The sequence below is a fragment of the Scyliorhinus torazame genome, chromosome 22 (assembly GCF_047496885.1).
Source record: "Scyliorhinus torazame isolate Kashiwa2021f chromosome 22, sScyTor2.1, whole genome shotgun sequence".
NCBI lineage: Eukaryota > Metazoa > Chordata > Chondrichthyes > Carcharhiniformes > Scyliorhinidae > Scyliorhinus > Scyliorhinus torazame.
In genome coordinates, this window is record NC_092728.1 from 49,670,127 (window position 1) to 49,694,094 (window position 23,968).

Genomic DNA, 23,968 nt, shown 5'->3' on the forward strand with positions numbered 1-23,968 from the left:
TGTAGAGTGGTGTAGTGAGATGTGTGAGGTATTTCACAATGTAGAGTGTAAGATACTTGATTTAATATTGTTTAAGGTTAAATAACAGGAAGTAGTTCTGGTTGGAGCATCAAATCTCTGCATTGCAGACCCAGGGGCTGGGGGAACAAAGCAGAGAGCGCCACTCCAGGAAGAAGGGGGTAATTACAGCGTGACAAGTTTACATGGGCAGCTTCCATAATAAATACACCACAGGAATTTACGATGAGATGGAAGGGTGAAAAATTCAACATCAGCAAATACATGGATGAAAGTGCTTGACAAATTTATAGATTGAACCCAGCTATTCACTTATGTTACTGCACATGACAATAATGGAAGAGATGGTAAACACTGTTGCAATAAAGTTTAGCTGTGTCGGCAACTCGTACAGGTCCCTTGGACACGTCAGTCAGACCACCCAGATTTCTAAAATGTTGTGAATGGTCCCAGGTCATGTCTCTTCTCTCTTCTCACTCCTCTGATCGAGTAACTAGGATGGCGATACCTGGTGATGGAGGAAGCTCTCTGTACATCATAGGCACAGGGGCCTGGCGATAACCCTGGAACATGGAAATGACATTCGTCACAATGACTGAAAACCACAGCGGAGAGGGCCCAAACACTTTGTGGCATTGATCTCATGCCAGGAACCTTTCTCAGTTCCTCTCCCACTTTGCCACCATAACTCTGGCAGAGGTTACTGCACATTGTCTGGGGAAGCACACCCTGAACCCAATGGGAATGAAGCATGCACAGTCACTAATTGCGCAACATCTGTACAACATCTGTCTGCACCTGGCCATTGTTACAATGGCAAATAAAATCCCTGCTCCCCTGCATTAAACAGTGAGTTTCAACAGCTCCTTCCATTCTCTAGACTATATTCACCCAAAAGTGATTCATATCAACTAACATTGCAGGGGCACCAGCTGCTAGAGGGACAATATCTGCACGCAAAAACTCCAAATACAAAGAACAAAGAACAAAGAAATGTACAGCACAGGAACAGGCCCTTCGGCCCTCCAAGCCCGTGCCGACCATGCTGCCCGACTAAACTACAATCTTCTACACTTCCTGGGTCCGTATTCCTCTATTCCCATCCTATTCATGTATTTGTCAAGATGCCCCTTAAATGTCACTATCGTCCCTGCTTCCACCACCTCCTCCGGTAGCAAGTTCCAGGCACCCACTACCCTCTGCGTAAAAAACTTGCCTCGTACATCTACTCTAAACCTTGCCCCTCTCACCTTAAACCTATGCCCCCTAGTAATTGACCCCTCTACCCTGGGGAAAAGCCTCTGACTACCCACTCTGTCTATGCCCCTCATAATTTTGTATACCTCTATCAGGTCTCCCCTCAACCTCCTTCGTTCCAGTGAGAACAAACCGAGTTTATTCAACCGCTCCTCATAGCTAATGCCCTCCATACCAGGCAACATTCTGGTAAATCTCTTCTGCACCCTCTCTAAAGCCTCCACATCCTTCTGGTAGTGTGGCGACCAGAATTGAACACTATACTCCAAGTGTGGCCTAACTAAGGTTCTATACAGCTGCAACATGACTTGCCAATTCTTATACTCAATGCCCCCGCCAATGAAGGCAAGCATGCCATATGCCTTCTTGACTACCTTCTCCACCTGTGTTGCCCCTTTCAATGACCTGTGGACCTGTACTCCTAGATCTCTTTGACTTTCAATACTCTTGAGGGTTCTACCATTCACTGTATATTCCCTACCTGCATTAGACTTTCCAAAATGCATTACCTCACATTTGTCCGGATTAAACTCCATCTGCCATCTCTCCGCCCAAGTCTCCAAACAATCTAAATCCTGCTGTATCCTCCGACAGTCCTCATCGCTATCCGCAATTCCGCCAACCTTTGTGTCATCTGCAAACTTACTAATCAGACCAGTTACATTTTCCTCCAAATCATTTATATATACTACAAAGAGCAAAGGTCCCAGCACTGATCCCTGTGGAACACCACTGGTCACAGCCCTCCAATTAGAAAAGCATCCTTCCATTGCTACTCTCTGCCTTCTATGGCCTAGCCAGTTCTGTATCCACCTTGCCAGCTCACCCCTGATCCTGTGTGACTTCACCTTTTGTACTAGTCTACCATGAGGGACCTTGTCAAAGGCCTTACTGAAGTCCATATAGACAACATCCACTGCTTTACCTGCATCAATCATCTTAGTGACCTCCTCGAAAAACTCTATCAAGTTAGTGAGACACCACCTTCCCTTCACAAAACCGTGCTGCCTCTCACTAATACGTCCATTTGCCTCCAAATGGGAGTAGATCCTGTCTCGAAGAATTCTCTCCAGTAATTTCCCTACCACTGAAGTAAGGCTCACCGGCCTGTAGTTCCCGGGATTATCCTTGCTACCCTTCTTAAACAGAGGAACAACATTGGCTATTCTCCAGTCCTCCGGGACATCCCATGAAGACAGCGAAATCCAAAGATTTCTGTCAAGGCCTCAGCAATTTCCTCTCCAGCCTCCTTCAGTATTCTGGGGTAGATCCCATCAGGCCCTGGGGACTTATCTACCTTAATATTTTTTAAGACACCCAACACCTCGTCTTTTTGGATCTCAATGTGACCCAGGCTATTTACACACCCTTCTCCAGACTCAACATCTACCAATTCCTTCTCTTTGGTGAATACTGATGCAAAGTATTCATTTAGAACCTCGCCCATTTCCTCTGGCTCCACACATAGATTCCCTTGCCTATCCTTCAGTGGGCCAACCCTTTCCTGGCTACCCTCTTGCTTTTTATGTACGTGTAAAAAGCCTTGGGATTTTCCTTAACCCTATTTGCCAATGACTTTTCGTGACCCCTTCTAGCCCTCCTGACTCCTTGCTTAAGTTCCTTCCTACTTTCCTTATATTCCACGCAGGCTTCGTCTGTTCCCAGCCTTTTAGCCCTGACAAATGCCTCCTTTTTCTTTTTGACGAGGCCTACAATATCTCTCATCATCCAAGGTTCCCGAAAATTGCCGTATTTATCCTTCTTCCTCACAGGAACATGCCGGTCCTGAATTCCTTTCAACTGCCACTTGAAAGCCTCCCACATGTCAGATGTTGATTTGCCCTCAAACATCCGCCCCCAATCTATGTTCTTCAGTTCCCGCCTAATATTGTTATAATTAGCCTTCCCCCAATTTAGCACATTCATCCTAGGACCACTCTTATCCTTGTCCACCAGTACTTTAAAACTTACTGAATTGTGGTCACTGTTACCGAAATGCTCCCCTACTGAAACATCTACCACCTGGCCGGGCTCATTCCCCAATACCAGGTCCAGTACCGCCCCTTCCCTAGTTGGACTGTCTACATATTGTTTTAAGAAGCCCTCCTGGATGCTCCTTACAAACTCCGCCCCGTCTAAGCCCCTGGCACTAAGTGAGTCCCAGTCAATATTGGGGAAGTTGAAGTCTCCCATCACCACAACCCTGTTGTTTTTACTCTTTTCCAAAATCTGTCTACCTATCTGCTCCTCTATCTCCCGCTGGCTGTTGGGAGGCCTGTAGTAAACCCCCAACATTGTGACTGCACCCTTCTTATTCCTGATCTCTACCCATATAGCCTCACTGCCCTCTGAGGTGTCCTCCCGCAGTACAGCTGTGATATTCTCCCGAACCAGTAGCGCAACTCCGCCTCCCCTTTTACATCCCCCTCTATCCCGCCTGAAACATCTAAATCCTGGAACGTTTAGCTGCCAATCCTGCCCTTCCCTCAACCAGGTCTCTGTAATGGCAACAACATCATAGTTCCAAGTACTAATCCAAGCTCTAAGTTCATCTGCCTTACCCGTAATACTTCTTGCATTAAAACATATGCACTTCAGGCCACCAGACCCGCTGTGTTCAGTAACTTCTCCCTGTCTGCTCTGCCTCAGAGCCACACTGACCCGATACACTTTGCACAAATATCTACATGCTGATTATCATGCTAGTGTGAGTCCTTCATGCCTGTCCTAAATATCCTCTTATCTACTCTACTGCGGTTGCAACATAGGAGGTGGAAGACTGTTTTTGACAGTTATGAGTTCATGAAACATTCATAGTAGCTTCAAATGGCAGCAACCTGGTCAAATCTGGTTTCGTTAGTTGTCAGGCACCAGGATGAACACTGTTTGATGGTGGGGTGGTTTTATGGGGCGGGGGGGGGGGGGGGGGGGGGGCTGCTGGTCAGGGTGAAGCTGACCATTACCCTGCGAGATGACAACATGCTTCCTTCCCTTTCTGTAGCCACTCCCATCATCGGGTAGACACTTAGCACTCCCACCGATCTGCAAGAAAGAAGATTGAAGGACATCTGTGGCATGAGGCCTTCAAAATCTTGTCTTTCAGCCTGTACTAGGCAGAAGAGGTGATGCAGCCAGGACCCTGAATGGATCCAATATGAGCATCTCACTAAGAGATATTGCAATCTTGTGCAGTATCCACTGAGGTGACTAAAAGCTCCATGGTTGACTGATGAGTAATGAGGCAGACTTGATCAGGGAACTTGTGGTGAAGGAACCCTTAGGGGCAGTGACCACAATATGATAGAATTTACCCTGTGGTTTGAGAGGGAGAAGCTGGAGTCAGATCTGACGGTATTACAATTAAATAAGGGTAACTACAAAGACATGAGGGAGGAGCTGGCCAGAGTTGATTGGAAAGGGAGCCTAGCAGGGACGACAGTAGAATAGAAATGGTAGGGGTTTTTGGGGGTTATTCGGGAGGCACAGCAGAAATTCATCCCAAGGAGGAGGAAACATGCTAAGGGGAGGGCGAGGCACCCATAGCTGATGAGGGTAGTCAAGGACAGCATAAAAGAAAAAGAAAAAGCATACAAAGTGGCGAGGATTAATGGGAAACCAGAGGATTGGGAAGCCTTTAAAAGCAACCAGAGGACTACTAAAAAAGCAATAAGGGGGGAGAAGATGAAGTACGAGTGCAGGCTAGATAAAATATAAAGGAAGATAGGAAGAGATTTTTTCAATATATAAAAAGTAAGTGAGAGGCAAAAATAGAGATTGAATCACTGCAAAAGATGGCTGGAGAAGTAATGATAGGAAACAAAGAAATGGCAGAGGAACTGAATAGTTACTTTGCATCAGTCTTCACATTGGAAGACACCTGTGGGATGCCAGAGCTCCAGGAGAGTCAGGGGGCAGAGGTGAATGTAGTGGCCGTCACTAAGGAGAAGGTTCTGGGGAAACTGTAAGGTCTGAAGGTGGATAAATCACCTGGGCTCGATAGACTACACCCCAGGTTTCTGAAGGAGATAGCTGAGGAGATTGTGGAGACATTGGTGGTGATCTTTCAGGAATCGCTGGGGGCAGGGAAGATCCCAGAGGGCTGGAAAGTGGCTAATGTAACACCGCTGTTTAAGAAAGGAGGGAGGCAGAAGACGGGAAATTATAGGCCGGTTAGCCTGACTTCGGTCATCGGCAAGATTTTAGAGTACATTATTAAAGATGAGATCGTGGAGTCCTTGGAAATGCATGATAAAATATGACAGAGTCAGCACGGCTTCGTCAAAAGGAGGTCGTGTCCGACAAATCTGTTAGAGTTCTTTGAGGAGGTTACGAGGAAGTTAGACAAAGGAGAACCAGTGGACGTGATTTATTTAGATTTCCAAAAGGCCTTTGACAAGGTGCCACATAAGAGACTGTTAAATAAGTTAAGAGCCCATGGTGTTAAGAATAAGATCCTGTCATGGATAGAGGATTGGCTGACTGGCAGAAGGCAGAGAGTGGGGATAAAGGGGTCTTTTTCAGGATGGCAGCCGGTGACTAGTGGTGTGCCTCAGGGGTCGGTGCTGGGACCACAACTTTTCACAAAATACATTCACGATTTGGAAAAAGGAACTGAAGGCACTGGCGCTAGGTTCGCAGATGATACAAAGATCTGCAGAGGGGCAGGTAGTATTGAGGGAGCAGGGGGGGCTGCAGAAGGACTTGGACAGGCTAGGAGAGTGGGCAAAGAAGTGGCAGATGGAATACAATGTGGAAAAGTGTGAGGAGAATGAAAAGCTGTTCATTCCAGCGATCATTCTAGTGAACCTCCTCTGGACCCTCTCCAAAGCCAGCACATCTTTCCTTTTCCTTAGATACGGGGCCCAAAACTGCTCACAATACTCCAAATGGGGTCTGACCAGAGCCTTGTACAGCCTCAGAAGTACATCCCTGCTCTTGTATTCTAGCCCTCTCGACATGAATGCTAACATTCCATTTACCTTCCTAACTGCCGACTGAACCTGCACGTTAACCTTAAGAGAATCCTGAACAAGGATTCCCAAGTGCCTTTGTACTTCTGATTCCCCAAGCATTTCCCCATTTAGAAAATAGTCTATGCCTAAATTCCTCCTTCCAAAGTGCATAGTATGAGGAACGGTTGAGGACTCTGGGTCAGTACTGGTTGGAGTTTAGTAGAATGAGGGGAGATCTTATTGAAACTTGCAGGATAATGCGAGGCCTGGATGGACGTGGAGAGGGTGTTTTCCCTAATAGGAAAAACTAGAGGGCACAATCTCAGACTAAAGGGACGATCCTTTAAAACAGAGATGAGGAGGAATTTCTTCAGCCAGAGGGTGGTGAATCTGTGGAACTCATTGCGGCAGGAGGCTGTGGAGGCCAAATCAGTGAGTGTCTTTAAGGCAGAGATGTGTTTTTGATGGAGGTGGGGATCAGGGGTTATGGGGAAAAGGCAGGGGAATGGGGATGAGAAAAATATCAGCCATGATTGAGTGGTGAAGCAGATTCGATCGGCCGAGTGGCCTAATTCTGCTCATATGTCTTATGGTCTTATGGATTTCTGAACATTAAAACCCTAGCAGTTGGTTGTGGATCCACCACCATCTCTTACATGTTGCAGCCAGTCTATTAAACTGAACACTCCCTGGTGAACAGAAAGTATTCTGGAATGTTCTATGCAGCTGGAAGGTGCTGTAGAAATGTGAGTTCCTTCTTTCTGACTGATTATTAATGTAGCTCCTCATATTTTTCTTTGCTTAGCCGATCACGCTATCATGGATGAGGTAGGATCTCTGCCCAGTTACAGCACAATAACAAAAGATCCCGCACAGTAAGCATGATCCCGAACACATCAGAGTGCAGGAGGGAGATAGAGAGCCTAGTGGCGTGGTGCAAAGACAACAATCTCTCCCTCAACAAAACTAAGGAGCTGGTCATTGACTTCAGGAAGCAAAGTATGTCCACACCCCAGTCTGCATCAATGGTGCCGAGGTGGAGATGGTTGCCGAGGTGGAGATGGTTGACAGCTTCAAAGTCCGAAATGTGCACATCACCAACAATCTGTCCTGGTCCACCCACGTCAATGCTACAACCAAGAAAGCACAACAGCACCTATACTTCCTCAGGAAACTAAGGAAATTTGGCAAGTCCACATTAACTCTTACCAATTTTTACAGATGCAACGTAGAAAGCATCCTATCTGGCTGCATCACAGCCTGGTACGGCAACTGCTCGGCCCAAGCCCGTAAGAAACTATAGAGAGTCGTGAACACAGCCCAATCCATCACACAAATCCGCCTCCCATCCATTGACTCTATCTACACTTCCCGCTGCCTAGGGAAAGCATAATCAAAGAACCTTCCCACCCGGGTTATTCTGTCTTCCAACCTCTTCCATCGGGCAGGAGATACAAAAGTCTGAGAACACACACGAACAGACTCAAAAACAGCTTCTTTCCCGCTGTTACCAGACTCCTGAATGACCCTCTTATGGACTGAACTGAGCTCTTCCCACATCTTCTCTACTGAGTAGTCCTACACTCCTGTGTGCTTCACCCGATGTCTATGTATTTAAATTGTGTATCTATCGTATGTCCTATATTTTTTCATGTATGAAACAAACCGTCTGGTCTGTACGCAGAACAATACTTTTCACTGTACCTGGTACACATGACAATAAACCCAAATCCTAAATGCTGGACTGAAAGCAGCTTCAGAGAAAGCTTTGAAAGTAATGCAACATGACTGAGTGCTAAAACCTACCCAAATGCAATCTGTATTGTGGATCTTGTACTGCAGTACAAAGACTAAGGGACACAGATTTAAGGTTTACAGGCAAGAGATGCAGGGAGAGTGTGAGGAACTACCTTACACAGTGAGTGGTAATGATCTGGAACTCGCTGCTAACGTGAGTGGTGGAAGTGGAGATGATCAATAATTTCAAAAGGAAATTGGTTCGTACTTGAAGGAAATAAACAGGCAGGTCCAGGGGAGTGGGACTGAGGGGCGGCACGGTAGCACAGTGGTTAGCACTGTTGCTTCACAGCGCCAGGGACCTGAGTTCGATTCGCGGCTTGGGTCACTATCTGAGTGGAGTCTGCACGTTCTTTCCGTGAATGCGTGGGTTTCCTCCGGGTGCTCCGGTTTCCTCCCACAAGTTCCGAAAGACGTGCTTGTTAGGTGAATTGGACATTCTGAGTGCTCCCTCCGTGTACCCGAACAGGCGCCGGAGTGTGGCGACTGGGGGATTTTCACAGTAACTTCATTGCAGTGTTAATGTGAGCCTACTTGTGACAATAATAAAGGTTATGATGAAATTGTTCTAGAGAACCAGCATAGACTTGATGAGCTGAATGGCCTCCTTCTGCCCAGTAGTAACTTTGACTGCAAAATCCTAAACACGGGAATCTCAATGTTATTTTGTAAAACTTTCTCCCACTTCCTATTTCACTTCCTATTCCTTTTGATTCCATCAATGCAATGACAGGAATGATCAAAGAAAGTCAGTTAGTGCATTCCCAATGAAGAAGGGACAACCAACCTTCATGAAAACCAAGCTTCAAGTAAGACAATAGTTGAACATACCTCCAAAGGTTCCTTGGAGGAAAATAAAGTTATATTTTAGCAGTTTATTTATTCGACATGATCTTTTCAGGAGTAATACTAACATATCTACAACTGAAACTCTCAGAAACCATCAACTCAGCTTAAAACGGTTCTAACTTGAATTCCAGTGAAACCAACATAGAGAGAAAATAGAATCTGGTTGGTTAGAATCATAGAATCCCTAAAGTGCAGAAGGAGGCCATTTGGCCCATTAAGTCTGCACCTACCTTCTCTGAAAGAACACCCTACCCAGGCCCTCGCCCTATTCCAACAATCCCGTAACCCCACCTAACAACACATCGTTGAACACTAAGGAGCAATATAGCATGGCCAATCCACCTAACCTGCACATCTTTGGATTGCGGGAGGAAACCGGAGCACCCGGAGGAAACATACGTAGACATGGAGACAACATTGAAACCCACAGGTCACTGAAAGTGGCAACGCAGGTGGAGAAGGTAGTCAGGAAGGCTTATGGCATGCATTGGGCAGAGCATTGAGTGTAAAAACTGGCAAGTCATGCTGCAGGTGTATAGAACCTTAGTTTGGTCACACTTGGACTATCGTGTTCCATTCTGGCCACACTACCAGAAGGATGTGGAGGCTTTGGAGAGGGTGCAGAAGAGGTATACCACGATGTTGCCTGGTATGGAGGGCATTAGCTATGAGGACAGGTTGGATAAACTCGGTTAGTTCTCACTGGAACGACAGAAGTTGAGGGGTGACCTGATAGAAGTCTACAAAATTATGAGGGGCATGGACAGAGTGGATAGTCAGAGACTTTTTCCCAGGGTAGAAGAGTCAATTACTAGGGGGCATATGTTTAATGTGTGAGGGGCAAAGTTTAGAGGAGATGTGCGAGGAAGTTTTTCCTTCCAAAGGATAGTGAGTGCCTGGAACTCGCTGCCAGAGGAAGTGGTGCAAGTAGATATGATAGTGGCGTTTAAGGGGCATCTTGACCAATGCATGAATAGGAAGGGAATAGAGGGATACGGGCCTCAGAGGTTTTAGGTTAGACGGACAGCATGGTCAGCCCAGGCTTGGAGGGCCGAAGGGCCTGTTCCTGTGCTGTACTTTGTTCTTTGTTCCACACAGTCACCCAGAGCTGGAACTGAACTGGGTCTCTGGTGCTGTGAGACAGTAGTGCTAACTATTGTCCCGGATCTGCATTCCAACCATCAATTGCGTCAAACAACTTTCAGTCCCAGCAATTTGACTGGTTGACAATAACAAACTTCAAACTCAATGTTTAAATAAAAGTTCATTTTTCTTACAAAACACAACAACCTGATACACAGTTTAAAGCACCAACTCTCAGACTAAAGCACTGACGCTTGGTAAATATGTACACTTTCAATATCATACCTTGCGAGCGATACTACTCAGCATGTTACCTGTTCCTTTCCAAATTCCTTGGCGACGCTGACCTATTGAGTAGGATGCAGAGTTCTGGAGCACCAGCCGATCCGCTAGGACAATGTTGTATGTCGGAGAGGGATAAGCGTGGCGAGCAGGGCGTGCTGGTGTGGATGAAAAACAAAGGCCATTGTTAACCCTTCCCCCAGTAGTTCCTCCTTTGCAGTGATTCTACACAGTGAATGTCAGCAGGCCAATCGACCATGATTGGCATTGCAGACGAGCATAGCCTTGCCCTTACCCAACATGCAAATCTCCAGCAGATGTCATCAGATAGCAAACAGGAGCAGCACAGAAACCTGTACTGGGTTCAGGATCAGGACAGCGGGGATCTGGATGAGCATAAGTTTACAGAGGCCGTGTACTCCCCCAGGAGCAGCATGTGAGGCAAAGGTAGGGACAAGGGTTTCAGCAACTCATGGACTGAGGCAAGAGTTGAAGTGGGTGAAGTTAGAGGAGGCAGCAGGTAATCTTTATGATGTGGTTGTGGGCAGCACGGTGGCGCAGTGGGTTAGCCCTGCTGCCTCACGGCGCCGAGGTCCCAGGTTCGATCCCGGCTCTGGGTCACTGTCCGTGTGGAGTTTGCACATTCTCCCAGTGTTTGCGTGGGTTTCGCCCCCACAACCCAAAGATGTGCAGGGTAGGTGGATTGGCCACGCCTAAATTGCCCCTTAATTGGAAAAAATGAATTGGGTACTCTAAATTTAAAACAAAAATGATGTGGTTGTGAAATTTGAAACATTCTTTTTATTTAAAACCTTTGGCCGAAATTCTGGAATTTAAAATGCAATCGCACAAACTGCTTTAAAAATGCGAGACCACCATCCAAGGTGAAGGGAGAAAGGCGAATGCCTGTATATTGGAAGTGTGAAGCGGGGGAGAGATTTCAGATGATTTACAAACATCAAAACCCAACACTAAGGTGTGACATTCTGGGCGCGTTTCTCCGTCCCGCCACGCCTGATTTCTGGTTCAGCGCACCGGCGGGATGCTCCATTTCGCCGACTGGTCAATGGGGTTTCCGATTGTGGGGCAGCTGCATGCCGTCGAGAAACCCCCCGGGCGCCGGCAAAACGGAGCATCCCGACAGCGGAGAATTCAGCCCTATGTCTATAAAGGGTTACTGTAATATCATAATTTACCACTAGATGGAGCTGGGAACACACCTATAAAAAGGACTGACCCTCAGGCTTCTGGGAGAGTGTAGGAGAGAGTGGGAGAGAGCAGAGTATAGTTGAAGACAGAGTGCATAAAACAAGTATTAGTATAGTGTAGATTGTAGTTTAATAGATTATTGTTTGCTATAGGTGTAAGTGGTCAAGTTGTATATTAAGTAGTTTAATAAATGTTAGCTTTGTTATTGAACTTAGCTTGTGTGGTCTTTGTGAACACTATGACATCCATCCTTAGTATAAGAAACACAAAGAACACCACATGAGGAAGATATCAAAAATGCAAAGTGCTGGACTTTAATCGAGTGGAATCTTATGAAGGCAATGGGGAGCCAGTCAGGGTATTCAAACAACAGACTCAAAGGAAGCCCCCGTGGCGAAATCAGAAAACCCAATATCCTGTTGATTTCCACTAGCTTAAAATGTGTCAAAGATTTCTGTGGGGAGATACCAAAATGTGGCTTTGTTCTGTGACAATGACTCCAGCTGACCTGGTAATCCAATTCCTTTGGGATCTACACCTACTGAAGGGCTTTAAGAACTGGGATGGACCAAGCTAAAGCAGACACAACAGAGGGATTCTGGAAAAAGACTTCAGCAGAGGAACAGGCTGTAGAGATCTCTCTCTCTCTCTTGGGGAATAAACAAAGCCCTCAGTTCAAAACATCAGCGTACCCAAAATCCACCGACAAACCGAGATCTTGTATGGATTGCAACATCTTCTACATCTACCTGCTCCACGGAACCTGATAATTTACATTAGCTACAACGTTTAATGATCTACACTTCAAAAAGCCATTTTAGGGCTTCCAACTGTAGATTCTTTTACCGAAGGAGGTCTTGTGGTATAGGGGGTAGTGTCCCTACCTCTGAACCAGAAGTTGCAGGTTCAAGTCCAACGCCAGGCCTTGTTGGCCACAGGAGTGTATACTATGGTTCAACAGGCCGGGGAAATATTACCCGAAGAAAAAAAACGTGTGTGTGTGAAGATAGGCTCAAACAAAATCCTCTGCGGGATTCTCCGCTTCGCCGGCAGCGCATGCACGCCCGTGGTTTCCCGACGGCGTGAGGTGGCCACAATGGGGAAACCCCATTGGTCGGCAGCCGGAATGGTGGATCCTGCTGCCGGCAGGGGCATGCCGGAAAACGGGGCTGGCGGGACGGAGAATCCTGCCCCCTAGCTGGCATTTGTACTCTTAACTTTCCTTACTTTTGATGTGTGTGTGTGAGTGTGAGTGAGTGTGTGAGAGAGTGTGTGTGTGTGTGGTGAGTGTGAGTGTGTGAGTGTGTGTGAGTGAGAGTGTGTGTGTGAGTGTGTGAGTGAGTGAGTGTGAGTGAGTGTGAGAGAGTGTGTGTGTGGTGAGTGTGTGTGAGTGAGTGTGAGTGAGTGTGTGTGTGTGAGTGAGAGTGTGTGTGAGTGAGTGAGTGAGTGTGAGTGAGTGTGAGAGAGTGTGTGTGTGGTGAGTGTGTGTGTGTGAGTGTGAGTGAGTGTGTGTGTGTGAGTGAGTGTGAGTGAGAGTATGTGTGTGAGTGAGTGTGAGTGAGTTTGAGTGAGAGTGTGGGTGTGAGTGTGTGTGTGTGTGAGTGAGAGACGTCTGTTTTTTAATTATTTTTTCTTGGCTTTGATGGCGAGTAACATATTTGGCTCAAGAAAAGTTCATTTGTTTGGCTCCTAATTATTCATTACATTTGGTTTTGGAAAAGAAACGTGAAACATTTATTGTTGTTGTCACCAACCTAGGCGGCTGAATAGAAGGTTCACTGTCCCTCATCAGGTCTGTCAAGATATGCAAACATGCAGCTAATGAACACATAGAGTGGGACACGACCAATGAGCAGTCAGGACACTCAGGGGTGGTATCTCACTATAGAAGGGATGGGGCACTCACACCTCATCTCTTTCCACAGACCAACATCTACAGAGTGAGACAGGGTGTATCCTCAGCATCACACCCCAGCACGTGGCTTAGAGCAAGGCTGATTCAGTTCGACTGAGTTACTACATTTAGATTAGCAGAGAGTCGAACTCATTGAGAACTGTGCTAATAGTTCAATAAAACACACTGAACTCACTTCAAAGTCTGGAGCAACCTTTACTCAAAACTGCATCAAGTAGCAGCTTGTGTTATTCCAAATTACATAACACAACATGATACCAGGAGTCTGTTCAATCTAGTTAGTTCAACTCAGCAAGATCCGTGACGACCAGCGAATGTATACCGGCGCAATGGAAAAGATTCAGGCTCCTCACCAGCTCAGGACCTCCGGCAATCTCAGTGCCAACTGGCGGACATTCAAGCAGAAATCTCAGCATTACGTCGAAGCATCAGACCTCAATGGTGCGTCTGATGCACGGAAGATAGCTCTTCTCCTCACCAGAGCGGGTGATCACGCCTTGGAAATATTCATCTCCTTTCACTTCGCCGAAGACCAGGACAAGACAAAGTTTCAGACCATCCTGGACATGTTTGACAGCCACTGTGAGGTGGACACCAATGGAATCTTCGAGCGCTACATATTCAAGCAGCGATTGTAAGGTAAAGACAAATCCTTTAACTCATATTTAACTAACCTTAGACCGACAGCGCAATCCTGCAACTTCGGTGATATCACTGACTCCATGATCAGAGACCAAATCATGTTTGGAGTTCACTCTGATCCTCTGAGAGAGCAGTTACTGAAAATCAAGCACATGATCCTTCCAGTCGCGATTGAAACATGCACAGTACATGAGCACGTTAAAAATTGCTATTCCCAGTACAAAACGGCAGAAAATGATAAACTAGCCTCCCACTAGGCGGAGAGTGTGCAGGTCATCTCACGGATGCAGCGCCTCAACAGGGGCAGCACGGTAGCATTGTGGATAGCACAATTGCTTCACAGCTCCAGGGTCCCAAGTTCGATTCCGGCTCGGGTCACTGTCTGTGCGGAGTCTGCACATCCTCCCCGTGTGTGCGTGGGTTTCCTCCGGGTGCTCCGGTTTCCTCCCACAGTCCAAAGATGTGCAGGTTTGGTGGAGTGGCCTTGCTAAATTGCCCTTAGTGTCCAAAATTGCCCATAGTGTTGGGTGGGGCTACTGGGTTATGGGGATAGGGTGGAGGTGTGGACCTTGGGTAGGTTGCTCTCTCCAAGAGCCGGTGCAGACTCGATGGGCTGAATGGCCTCCTTCTGCACTGTAAATTCTATGAAATCTATGAAACATTGATGAAAGGCACGCTCTTCCTGGGGCCCGACGCATGCGCGATGCGAACGGGATAACGAAGCGGCCGAAACCCGCATGGCGCAGGTGCAGACATCTGAGGACCGTACTGTGCATGTGCAATGACGCACGGAGCGTCTGGAAGCCGACGTCATGACGCGTTCGAACTGTGTCACCGCCCATTTAAAGAAACACTGCCCTGCACGAGGCAGACACTGTTTAAACTGCGGGAAGCCAGGCCACTATGCAGCCCTGTGCAGATCTGCACCATCAGTCAGGAGCCAGCGCTCCCAATTCCGACGACAGCGCATCCGGAGCGTGCAACGCTTACAGGATTCTGATCCCGGCACTGCAACGTTCCAGATGCTGAATGCCTGGACAACGCCTACCGTGTGGGCATTATTACAAAGTGTGAATATGCCACACCAGACACATCGCAAGTCCAATCAATCCTAGCTGTGGATTCCGCGGACGAATGGCGAGCAGTGATGAAGGTCAACCACTGCCCCATCCAGTTCAAGCTGGACACAGATGCCTCTGCCAACCTCCTCTCACAGGCAGACTTCAGACGCATTAAGAAACCCCCCCATGGTCCTTCCAGCTGCCTGCAAGCTCCTGGATTACAACGGGAATGCTATCACGGCACTGGGATCCTGCCATCTGCACGTATCCACCCGACACACACAAGCACGATTACGCTTTGAAATTGTTAAGCCGGACAGGGCATCCCTACTCGGTGCGCACGCCTGCAAGCAGCTGAACCTCATTCAAAAGGTTTACACCATGACATCCTCCCATGTGGATCTTCAGGCCGGCATTGACGACATCCTCTCCCAGTATCCAGGTGTGTTCGACGGGATGGGCACACTGCTGTATCATGCTTGCTGATTCTGCTATGACCTGATGCCAAGCCAGTGGTCCATGCACCACGAGGAGTCCCTGCTCCACTGAGAGAGCGTCTGAAGGCACAGCTCAAGGATCTTCAGCAAAAAGGCATCATATCCATGGTCACCGAACCGACTGACTGGGTCAGCTGGATGGTGTGCGTAAAGAAGCCCTCGGGGGACCTGCGCATCTGCATTGATCCCAAGGATCTCAAGAAGAATATCATGCGGGAACACTACCCCATCCCGAAGCGGGAGGAATTCTCGATTGAGATGGCACCAAATTCTTCACCAAATTGGATGCATCACAGGGCTTTTGGCAAATCCTGCTGGAAGAGTCCAGCAGAAGGCTCTGCACCTTCAACACGTCTTTTGGCAGACACTGCTGCAATCGCATGCCATTTGGCATCATCTCAGCATCGGAGATATTCCATCGCATCATGGAGCAAATGATGGAAGGCATTGAAGGGGTTCGTGTGTAGGTGGACGACATCATCATATGGTCTTCGACCCCTGAAGATGTGTCCCGTCTCCAGAAGGTATTCCGCCGTGTACATGCCAATGGCCTAAAGTTAAACAAGTCCAAATGTTGTTTTGGCACATCGACGCTCAAGTTCCTAGGCGACCAGATCTCACAGCATGGTGTGCACCCGGACACAGACAAAATCAAGGCCATCGAGGCGATGAAGGTCCCTGAGGACAAAAAGGCGGTGCTGCGTTTCTTGGGCATGGTCAATTTTCTGGGCAAGTTCATTCCAAACATGGCCGCACACACCACGGCCCTACGCAACCTGGTGAAAAAGTCAATTGCCTTTGAGTGGAAGGCGGCACACCAGACACAGTGGCTGGAGCTGAAAGCCAAGCTCACCACTGCACCAGTCCTGGCATTCTTCGACCCGGACCGAGAGACAAAGATATTCACAGATGCGAGTCAGGGTGGCATCGGTGCGATGTTGCTTCAATGAGATGACACATCATCCTGAGCACGAGTAGCCTATGCATGAAGGGCGATGACGCCCACTGAAACCAGATATGCACAGATTGAGAAGGAGTGCTTGGGTCTTCTCACCGGCATCCTCAAATTTCATGATTATGTCTACGGCCTGCCGACATTCACTGTCGAGACGGATCAAAGGCCTCTGGTCCACATCATCCATAAGGACCTCAATGACATGACGCCTCGGTTGCAGAGAATCCTGCTTAAACTTAGGAGGTATGACTTCAACTTGGTGTACACACCTGGCAAGGAGATCATCATCGCTGATGCATTGTCCCGCTCCGTCACCTCACCCAGTGAGCCGCTGGAGATCATCCAGCACATCGAATTGTAGGTGCAGCTGTGTGCTAGCACACTCCCAGCGACAGATGAGAAGGTAGTTCTCATCCGTGATGAGACAGCCAAAGACCCCTTCTTGCAGCGTGTCATCCACAACCTCACGAATGGCTGGCAGAAAGGGCAGTGCCCACAATTTTACAATGTGAAGGAAGACCTGACGGTGATTGATGGTATCCTACTCAAGCTGGACAGGATTGTCATTCCGCTCAGTCTCCAGAGCATGGTGCTGCGCCAGATTCATGAGGGACACCTGGGCATCGAGAAGTGCAGACGCAGAGCCCGGCAAGCTGTCTACTGGCCCGGCATCAGCCAGGACACCATGAACATGGTCCTGAATTATGCTACCTGTCAGCAGTTCCAGCCAGCGCAGAGCAAGGAGACGCTCCAACAGCATGGCATAGTGACCTCTCCGTGGTCCAAGGTTGGCATCGACCTCTTTTATGCGAATGGTCGCGACTACGTATTGATCATCGACTATTTCTCGAATTACCCTGAGGTGCTGGAGCTCCCGGACCTCACCTCTCAGACCGTCATCAAAGTCTGTAAGGAGACGTTCTCAAGGCATGGCATCCCAATCACCGTCATGAGCGACAATGGCCCGTGCTTTAGCAGTCGAGAATGGTCCACGTTTGCCAGGTCATACAATTTCCAGCATGTCACCTCCAGACCGCACTATTCGCAATACAATGGAAAGGTCGAGAAGGGGGTGCACATTGTGAAACAGCTCAGCTGCAAGACTCTGCTTCCGACATACACCTTGCACTGCCCGCGTACAGGGCAACTCCATTGGCCACTGGCATGTCGCTGGCTCAACTCCTGATGAACAGGGACCTGCGGACGACGCTTCCAGCCATACACCTGCCCAACCTGGATCACCTCCCGGAGCTGCAGAAGATGTAGCAGCTCAGAGACCATCAAAAGCAGGGCTATGATGCCCATGCCCCCGATCTGGCCGTGCTATCCCCGGCAGACACTGTCAGGATCCAGATACCGGATGGTAGGTGGTCTGCCCCGGCTGTCGTCGTTTGACAGGGCGCGCCCAATTCTTATGTTGTACGTATGGCTGATGGTTCCATCGTGCAAAGGAATCGACGGGCACTGCGCAAAGTTGCCCGCCCGCAACCACTTTCTCCTCCATTTCCATATGTTGAATTCCATCTCCTGATACCTCGCAAAACGAGGCCACCAGTCAGGCTTCCATCCCGCCTGTCAAGACTCCGTCGTCCCCTCAGCCACCTCTCCGGGGGTCGACCAGGATCAGACGCAAGCCTCATAGACTAGACTTGTGAACATTTGTTTTGTTTGCTCTGTTCTGTGTCCTCCGTCAGTCACGTTAGACAGACACATTTACATGTAAATACATTCACATACGCCAACAAAAGATTAAAAAAGGGGAGATATCATGATATGCAAACATGCAGCTAATGAACACATAGGGCGGGATTCTCCCCTACCCGGCGGGGCGGGGGGTTCCGGCGTAATGGAGTGGCGGGAACCACTCCGGCATCGGGCCGCCCCAATGGTGCGGACGTCTCCGCACCTTTAGGGGCCAAGCCCTCACCATGAGGAGCTAGGCCCGCGTCGGAGTGGTTTGCGCTCCACCGGCTGGCAGGAAAGGCCTTTGGCGCCACACCAGCCGGGGCCGAAAGGTCTTCACCGGGCGACGCATGCGCGGAAGCGTCAGCGGCTGGTGACGTCATCCCCGCGCATGCGCAGGGGAGGGGGTCTCTTCCGCCTCTGCCATCGTGAAGACCATGGCGAAGGCGGAAGAAAAAGAGTGCCCCCACGGCACAGGCCCGCCCGCGGATCGGTGGACCCCGATCGCGGGCCAGGCCACCGTGGGGGCCCCCGCCGACCGGCGCGTCCCGATTCCCGCCCCCGCCGAATCTCTGGTGGCGGAGACTTCGGGACACGGCGGGGGCGGGATTCACGCCAGCCCTCGGCGATTCTCCGACCCGACGTGGGGTCGGAGAATCCCGCCCCTAGAGTGGGACACGACCAATAAGCAGTCAGGACACTCAAGGGTGCTATCTCACTATAAAAGGGATGAGGCACTCACACCCCATCTAGACCAATGTAGACCAACATCTACAGAGTGAGACAGGGTGTCTCCTCAGCATCACACCCCAGCACGTGGTGAGAGCAAGGCTGGTTCAGTTAGACTGAGTTACTACATTTAGATTAGCAGAGAGTCGAACTCATTGAGAACTGTGCTAATAGTTCAATAAAACATATTGAACTCACTTCAAAGTCTGGAGCATCTTTTACTCAAAACTGCATCAAGTGGCAGCTTGTGTTATTCCAAATTACATAACGCAACAAGGTCGTAACAAAAAGGGTTTGGAGGTTCAGCTTGGGGTCAAATAAGACACTGAGACTGTGAACCAGAGATAGTGGCCAAGGAGAGGGGAGGAGCTGGAGGCAAGATGCGGAGATGTGGAGATGGTGTTAAGCAGACAGATACAGCAATTTATGAGACATTGGCTGTCATTGATGGAATGTTGGGAGCACTCTGCATTATTTACAACCTAATTCACTTCTATTGACCCCCTAATCTTTTGACTGTCTGCCCATCTACCGCGGCTACATTCATAGAATCGTAGAATCGCTGCAATGCAGAAGGAGGCCATTTGGCCCATCGAGTCTGCACCGACCCTTCGAATGAGCACTCTGCCCATTTACAAGTGTCCACCTTGCCCTATCCCCGTAATCCCATAACCTAACTTGCAGATCCCTGGGCATTAGAGGGCAATTTATCACGGCCAATCCGCCGAACCCGCACATCTTTGGACTGTGGGAGGAAACCAGAGCACCCGGAAGAAACCCACGCAGGCACGGGGAGACCGTGCAAACTCCACACAGGCAGTGACCCGAGGCCGGAGTTGAACCCGGGTCCCTGGCGCTGTGAGGCAGCAGTGCTAACTACTGGTGGCTGGGTGTACCTGGAGAGGGAGCAGGCCAGTTTCATTAACTCTGGATTTGATTGAGTAACTGGAATAGCAACATAGCCCTAGAAAGCTCCTTTTGTGGGAACTGTCCACAAAAAGAAAAAGAAGTCCAGATTTGACGCAGTTGGGTCTGATAAAGCTGTTGACATAACATTATTAGCGTCAAGCCAGAATCAGGACATGACTTGTCACTGGACCTCCCCATGTATATCTGAGAACTTGCCCTCTCCTATTTCCTCCTCGGACAGGAGTTTGCCTGCGGCACCGGTGTGACAGTCGGGTCTAACTCCGCGCCACTTGTATCACAAGGGAATGAAAACCTGCCCCTACCAGTTAAAGCGGCAGTTCCCCCAACCTCCTCTCCGAGAGGAGTACCTGCCCCACCCTCAACTTCATCTGGTCCCCCACCTTCAAATGCGTCTGAAGTAATACCATGTTCGCCTTCAAACTCCTTAAATGTGCGAAAAAGCGAGACCTCTTCATCGGCCCTTTCAACTCCCAAACATCCACGTAATCAACCAGCTCAGGTAGGGATCCCGGAGCCCCACACCACCCTCCCCGTTCACCCTCTGGGCCTCCCCGATGTGTCTGCCACCATCTCCCCTTAACCAACTGCGGCCCACCAACTCCAGCCACGTCAGCAACCCCCTCCCCCCTCATAAGCAAAGAAAAATAAAACCAATCCATCGCCTCCCCCCTCCATGGATCGTTCCCCCTACTGCATTCTCGTTAACTAGCCTACCTTCTAGCATGGTGGCCACCCCACAACTGCCAAACCCCCCCCTCCACCCCCCCCCCCCCCCCACCCCTGAGCCGCAATTCCCCAAGAACAGTTGAAGACATCCCCACACACAGTAAATACAATAATCTGCCTTGCATATACACCCGCATTCTCCGTACTGGCAGCTCCAAAGTGTCCTCACAAGCCTCCCACTCCATGGTCTCTTATAGATTTACTCGTGTCCTCTGGCATACCAAAATAAAATTCCTGATTCTGGTGTGTGACCCACAGATGAGCAGGATACAAGATCCCGAACTTCTCTCCTTTCTTGCAGAAGGCCGCCTTCACCCTCAGCCCACTGCTTGGCCAACTCAGCACCCAAGTCCCATAGATACGCACTACGCTTCCTTCCCAGGTACATTCTCTCATGTCCTTCCCCCACCACAGATTGCTCTTTGTCCAGAAAACGATGCTACCGCACCACCATCGTCCTCAGCTGCCGCCGCGCCCCCCCCCCCCCCCTCCCCCCGCCCCCCGGCCTTAGGCCTCCTCCTCGATGCCCCGTGGACATGAAATTGTTAACTCTTTATCTCCCATACAATATCCATATTGTTACATCCCCCTTCCTTTGAAGTTGTTTAGAGACTGGTACAAACATATATACATGGTAAGCGCATTGTATGTTCTATACATGTGAATGGTTACTGCCATTTGTTAACAAATTGTTTTTTTTACAGTTCACAAGTTGAATTTATCCGGCTTCATTTTGATACGGGTGGATCTTCTCAATCGTGGTTGTTTGGCAGATGTCTTTGTCTTTTGTGGTGTGACAACATCTCGCTGTTGTGCTGTAGAAGTTGACTTGAGTAGCTCTGTGTCAAGCTCGATGTGTGCAAATAAAGGCTGAGCTGTCTTCTCTTTGAGAAGCGCTCTATGATTCCTTCGTAGGATAGAACCTTCGTTTGTGAGAATGACGTACGAGTGTGGAGCTGCTTGAGGAATCACAAATGCCAAGCAGGACCATCCCCCAGTTGGAATCTGTACCTACACATTATCTCCTGGCTCTAGCGTTGCTAGATCCTTAGCTGTCCTGTTGTAGTAATGCCGTTGAGTTGGCTTGTGCTGCTTCATTTTCTGCACTGCATCATCATTATCAGAGTCTGCTTTTGGGAAGTATGGTAACGTTGTAAGTAGCTGTCGATTCTTCAGCAGTTGACAAATCCGTAGCTAGTGGTTTAGCTCAGTTGCTGAGTAGAACTAAGAATGGATCGCTTCTTGAATCCAACGCTTCCTTTAGGAGTTGCTTTGCTATGTGAACACCTTTTTCAGCTTTCCCATTCGATTGTTGATGTAATGGTCTTGACGTGATATACTGAAAGTCAACCTTTGTGACAATTCTGTCTAATTGTAGCTGTCAAAACATGGACCGTCGTCTGTCATGACAGCAAATGGGTTTCCGCCTCTTTGGTTGCTTTTATGATCACTTTCGAATTAGAATTGGGCAATTTGATCACCTCAGGGTAGTTCGAGAAGTAATCTATGATTAGTAAATAATCATTACCATGGAAGTAGAATAGATCGATGCCAACCTTTGACCATGGAGTCTTGACTAGTTGATGCATCGTCAATGTTTCTTTTTGTTGCTGTGACTGGTTTAGTTGACATGTTTTGCTTTCTGCCACAGGTTATTGATGTTTTCATTGATACCTGGCCAACATGCTGATTGACGAGCCCTTCGTTTGCACTTTTCCATCCCCAGGTGGCACCTTACTGAGGATCATGTTCCTTAACAAAGTCGGAATTACTATCCTGTCTTGTCTAAGCAGGAATCCGTCGATGCTGTTCAGATACGCTCGAATGTTCCTATTTTTAGAACAACTACCTTTTGGCCAACCATCTCTCATGTACCATTATACATGCTATAATATGTCATGCTTGGCTGTTTCTTCTTTGATTAATTTCATTTTTTCATCCGAGACAGGTAGCCTTTCTTCTATTAAGGTTGCTTGAGCTTCAATTGCCTGGACTAATGTGTTTGCCTCAGCATCTTCATTTGTACACGACAGTGCGCCAACAAGATCTTTACCCGGTGTGTAGACTAGCTCAAAGTCATACCTTTGAAGTTTCATTATTATACATTGGGGTCAAGGCAGCACGGTTGCACAGTGGTTAGCACTGCTGACTCACAGCACCGAGATCCCGCGAGGTCGTTGCAATCGGAGCCTGGTAGAGTTCTTTTCTTCAATCTTCCCAAGTCTTTTTCGCATGGAGATTTTTACTTTCTCACTAAACCTTACTAGTATACCTTAGGAACTACTCTTGGTACCAGGTGGTGTTCTCTGTTTTCATTTGGCTGGGTGTCTTGAATGTGTAGTGTTTAACAAAGAACATCAAGCGATGTTCATAAACAAAGCTGATTTATTAACACTACTTTCAATTAGATTTGAATGTATTGCTAAGTACTAAGGTTGCTAAATTAAACTGTGCTATAACTCTAATTATAGAACTCTCAAAGACACAACTGCTCTCTCTCACACTTAAACACCTTCTCCTCGAATCAAGGGTTGTCATATGATATATGTGACTGCTGTTGATCACCATCTGGTGGTGAGATGTATTTACATGAAATTGTTAACCCTTTATCTGCCATACAATATCCATATTGTTACACCATCTCTGCCTCCAACAATGCCAACCGGTTCTCATGATCCACCACCAATGCTTCCATCTTCTGGAGCGTCAAACTCTGCACCGCCAGCCTTTACTCCACTCTCTCAATAGCTATCATGATCAGCTCCGCCACTTTATCCAGGTCATCCGAGACCTCTTGCCTCTGCTGTTGGAAGTTGGCGTTCAAAGAATCTACCAATTGCTCGGTAGATCACAGGGCAATCAACGATGCCCCAGAGCTCTCCGCCATCTTTCCATCTGTCCCACCTTGAAAGTCCTGCCGGCCAGACAGCTGGTCCCTTGCTCGTTACACTCCTCATTCAATGGGCCATAAAGCCATAAACAGGCCCTACCGGAGGAGAATTCCTATCTCTCACTGTTCATGCACTTTGCACCAGCAAACACCCCCTATATCGGGTGAAAAGGACCAAACAATTCCACCTCGAGCAGGAGCCACCAAACGTGCGGCCACTCACTCCATAGCTGCCACCCGGAGTCCTTCTGAACCCAGTTTTAATCAGGGGCATGGCTCCAAGCTCAGCCAAGTTTAGTTCAATAAGAAACAAAATAAAACATAAATTAAAATAATTGATAATGTGGAACAAGAGATTAGGGAAGAGAGTCAAGAGGAATAAAAGTGACAGCAGGTGAAACTGCAGCTTTAGAAATGTTGAATTTCGGTACGATTATAAGCAATGTAAGGGAATTGCCAGGAGCAGTTGGATTGATTTCTACCATCCTGTTAG

The 23,968-nt window shown here is 48.3% G+C and overlaps 1 protein-coding gene across 2 annotated transcripts in view; it reads right to left on the reverse strand.

Moving 5' to 3' along the window:
- Window positions 1-283: 283 nt before the first annotated feature.
- The window catches only part of LOC140398809 (uncharacterized), a 104,142-nt gene continuing 80,457 nt past the window's right edge, over window positions 284-23,968 (reverse strand). Inside the window, exons 7-8 of one of the 2 annotated variants that reach the window (XM_072487777.1) lie at window positions 10,271-10,396; window positions 284-581 (exon numbers count right to left, since the gene is read on the reverse strand). In XM_072487777.1, the coding sequence (XP_072343878.1) occupies window positions 448-581; window positions 10,271-10,396 (260 nt within the window). In that variant the 3' untranslated portion in view covers window positions 284-447. Of the gene's footprint in view, window positions 582-10,241; window positions 10,397-23,968 lie in introns of both variants that reach the window. The other variant, XM_072487778.1, reaches the window with a different exon arrangement.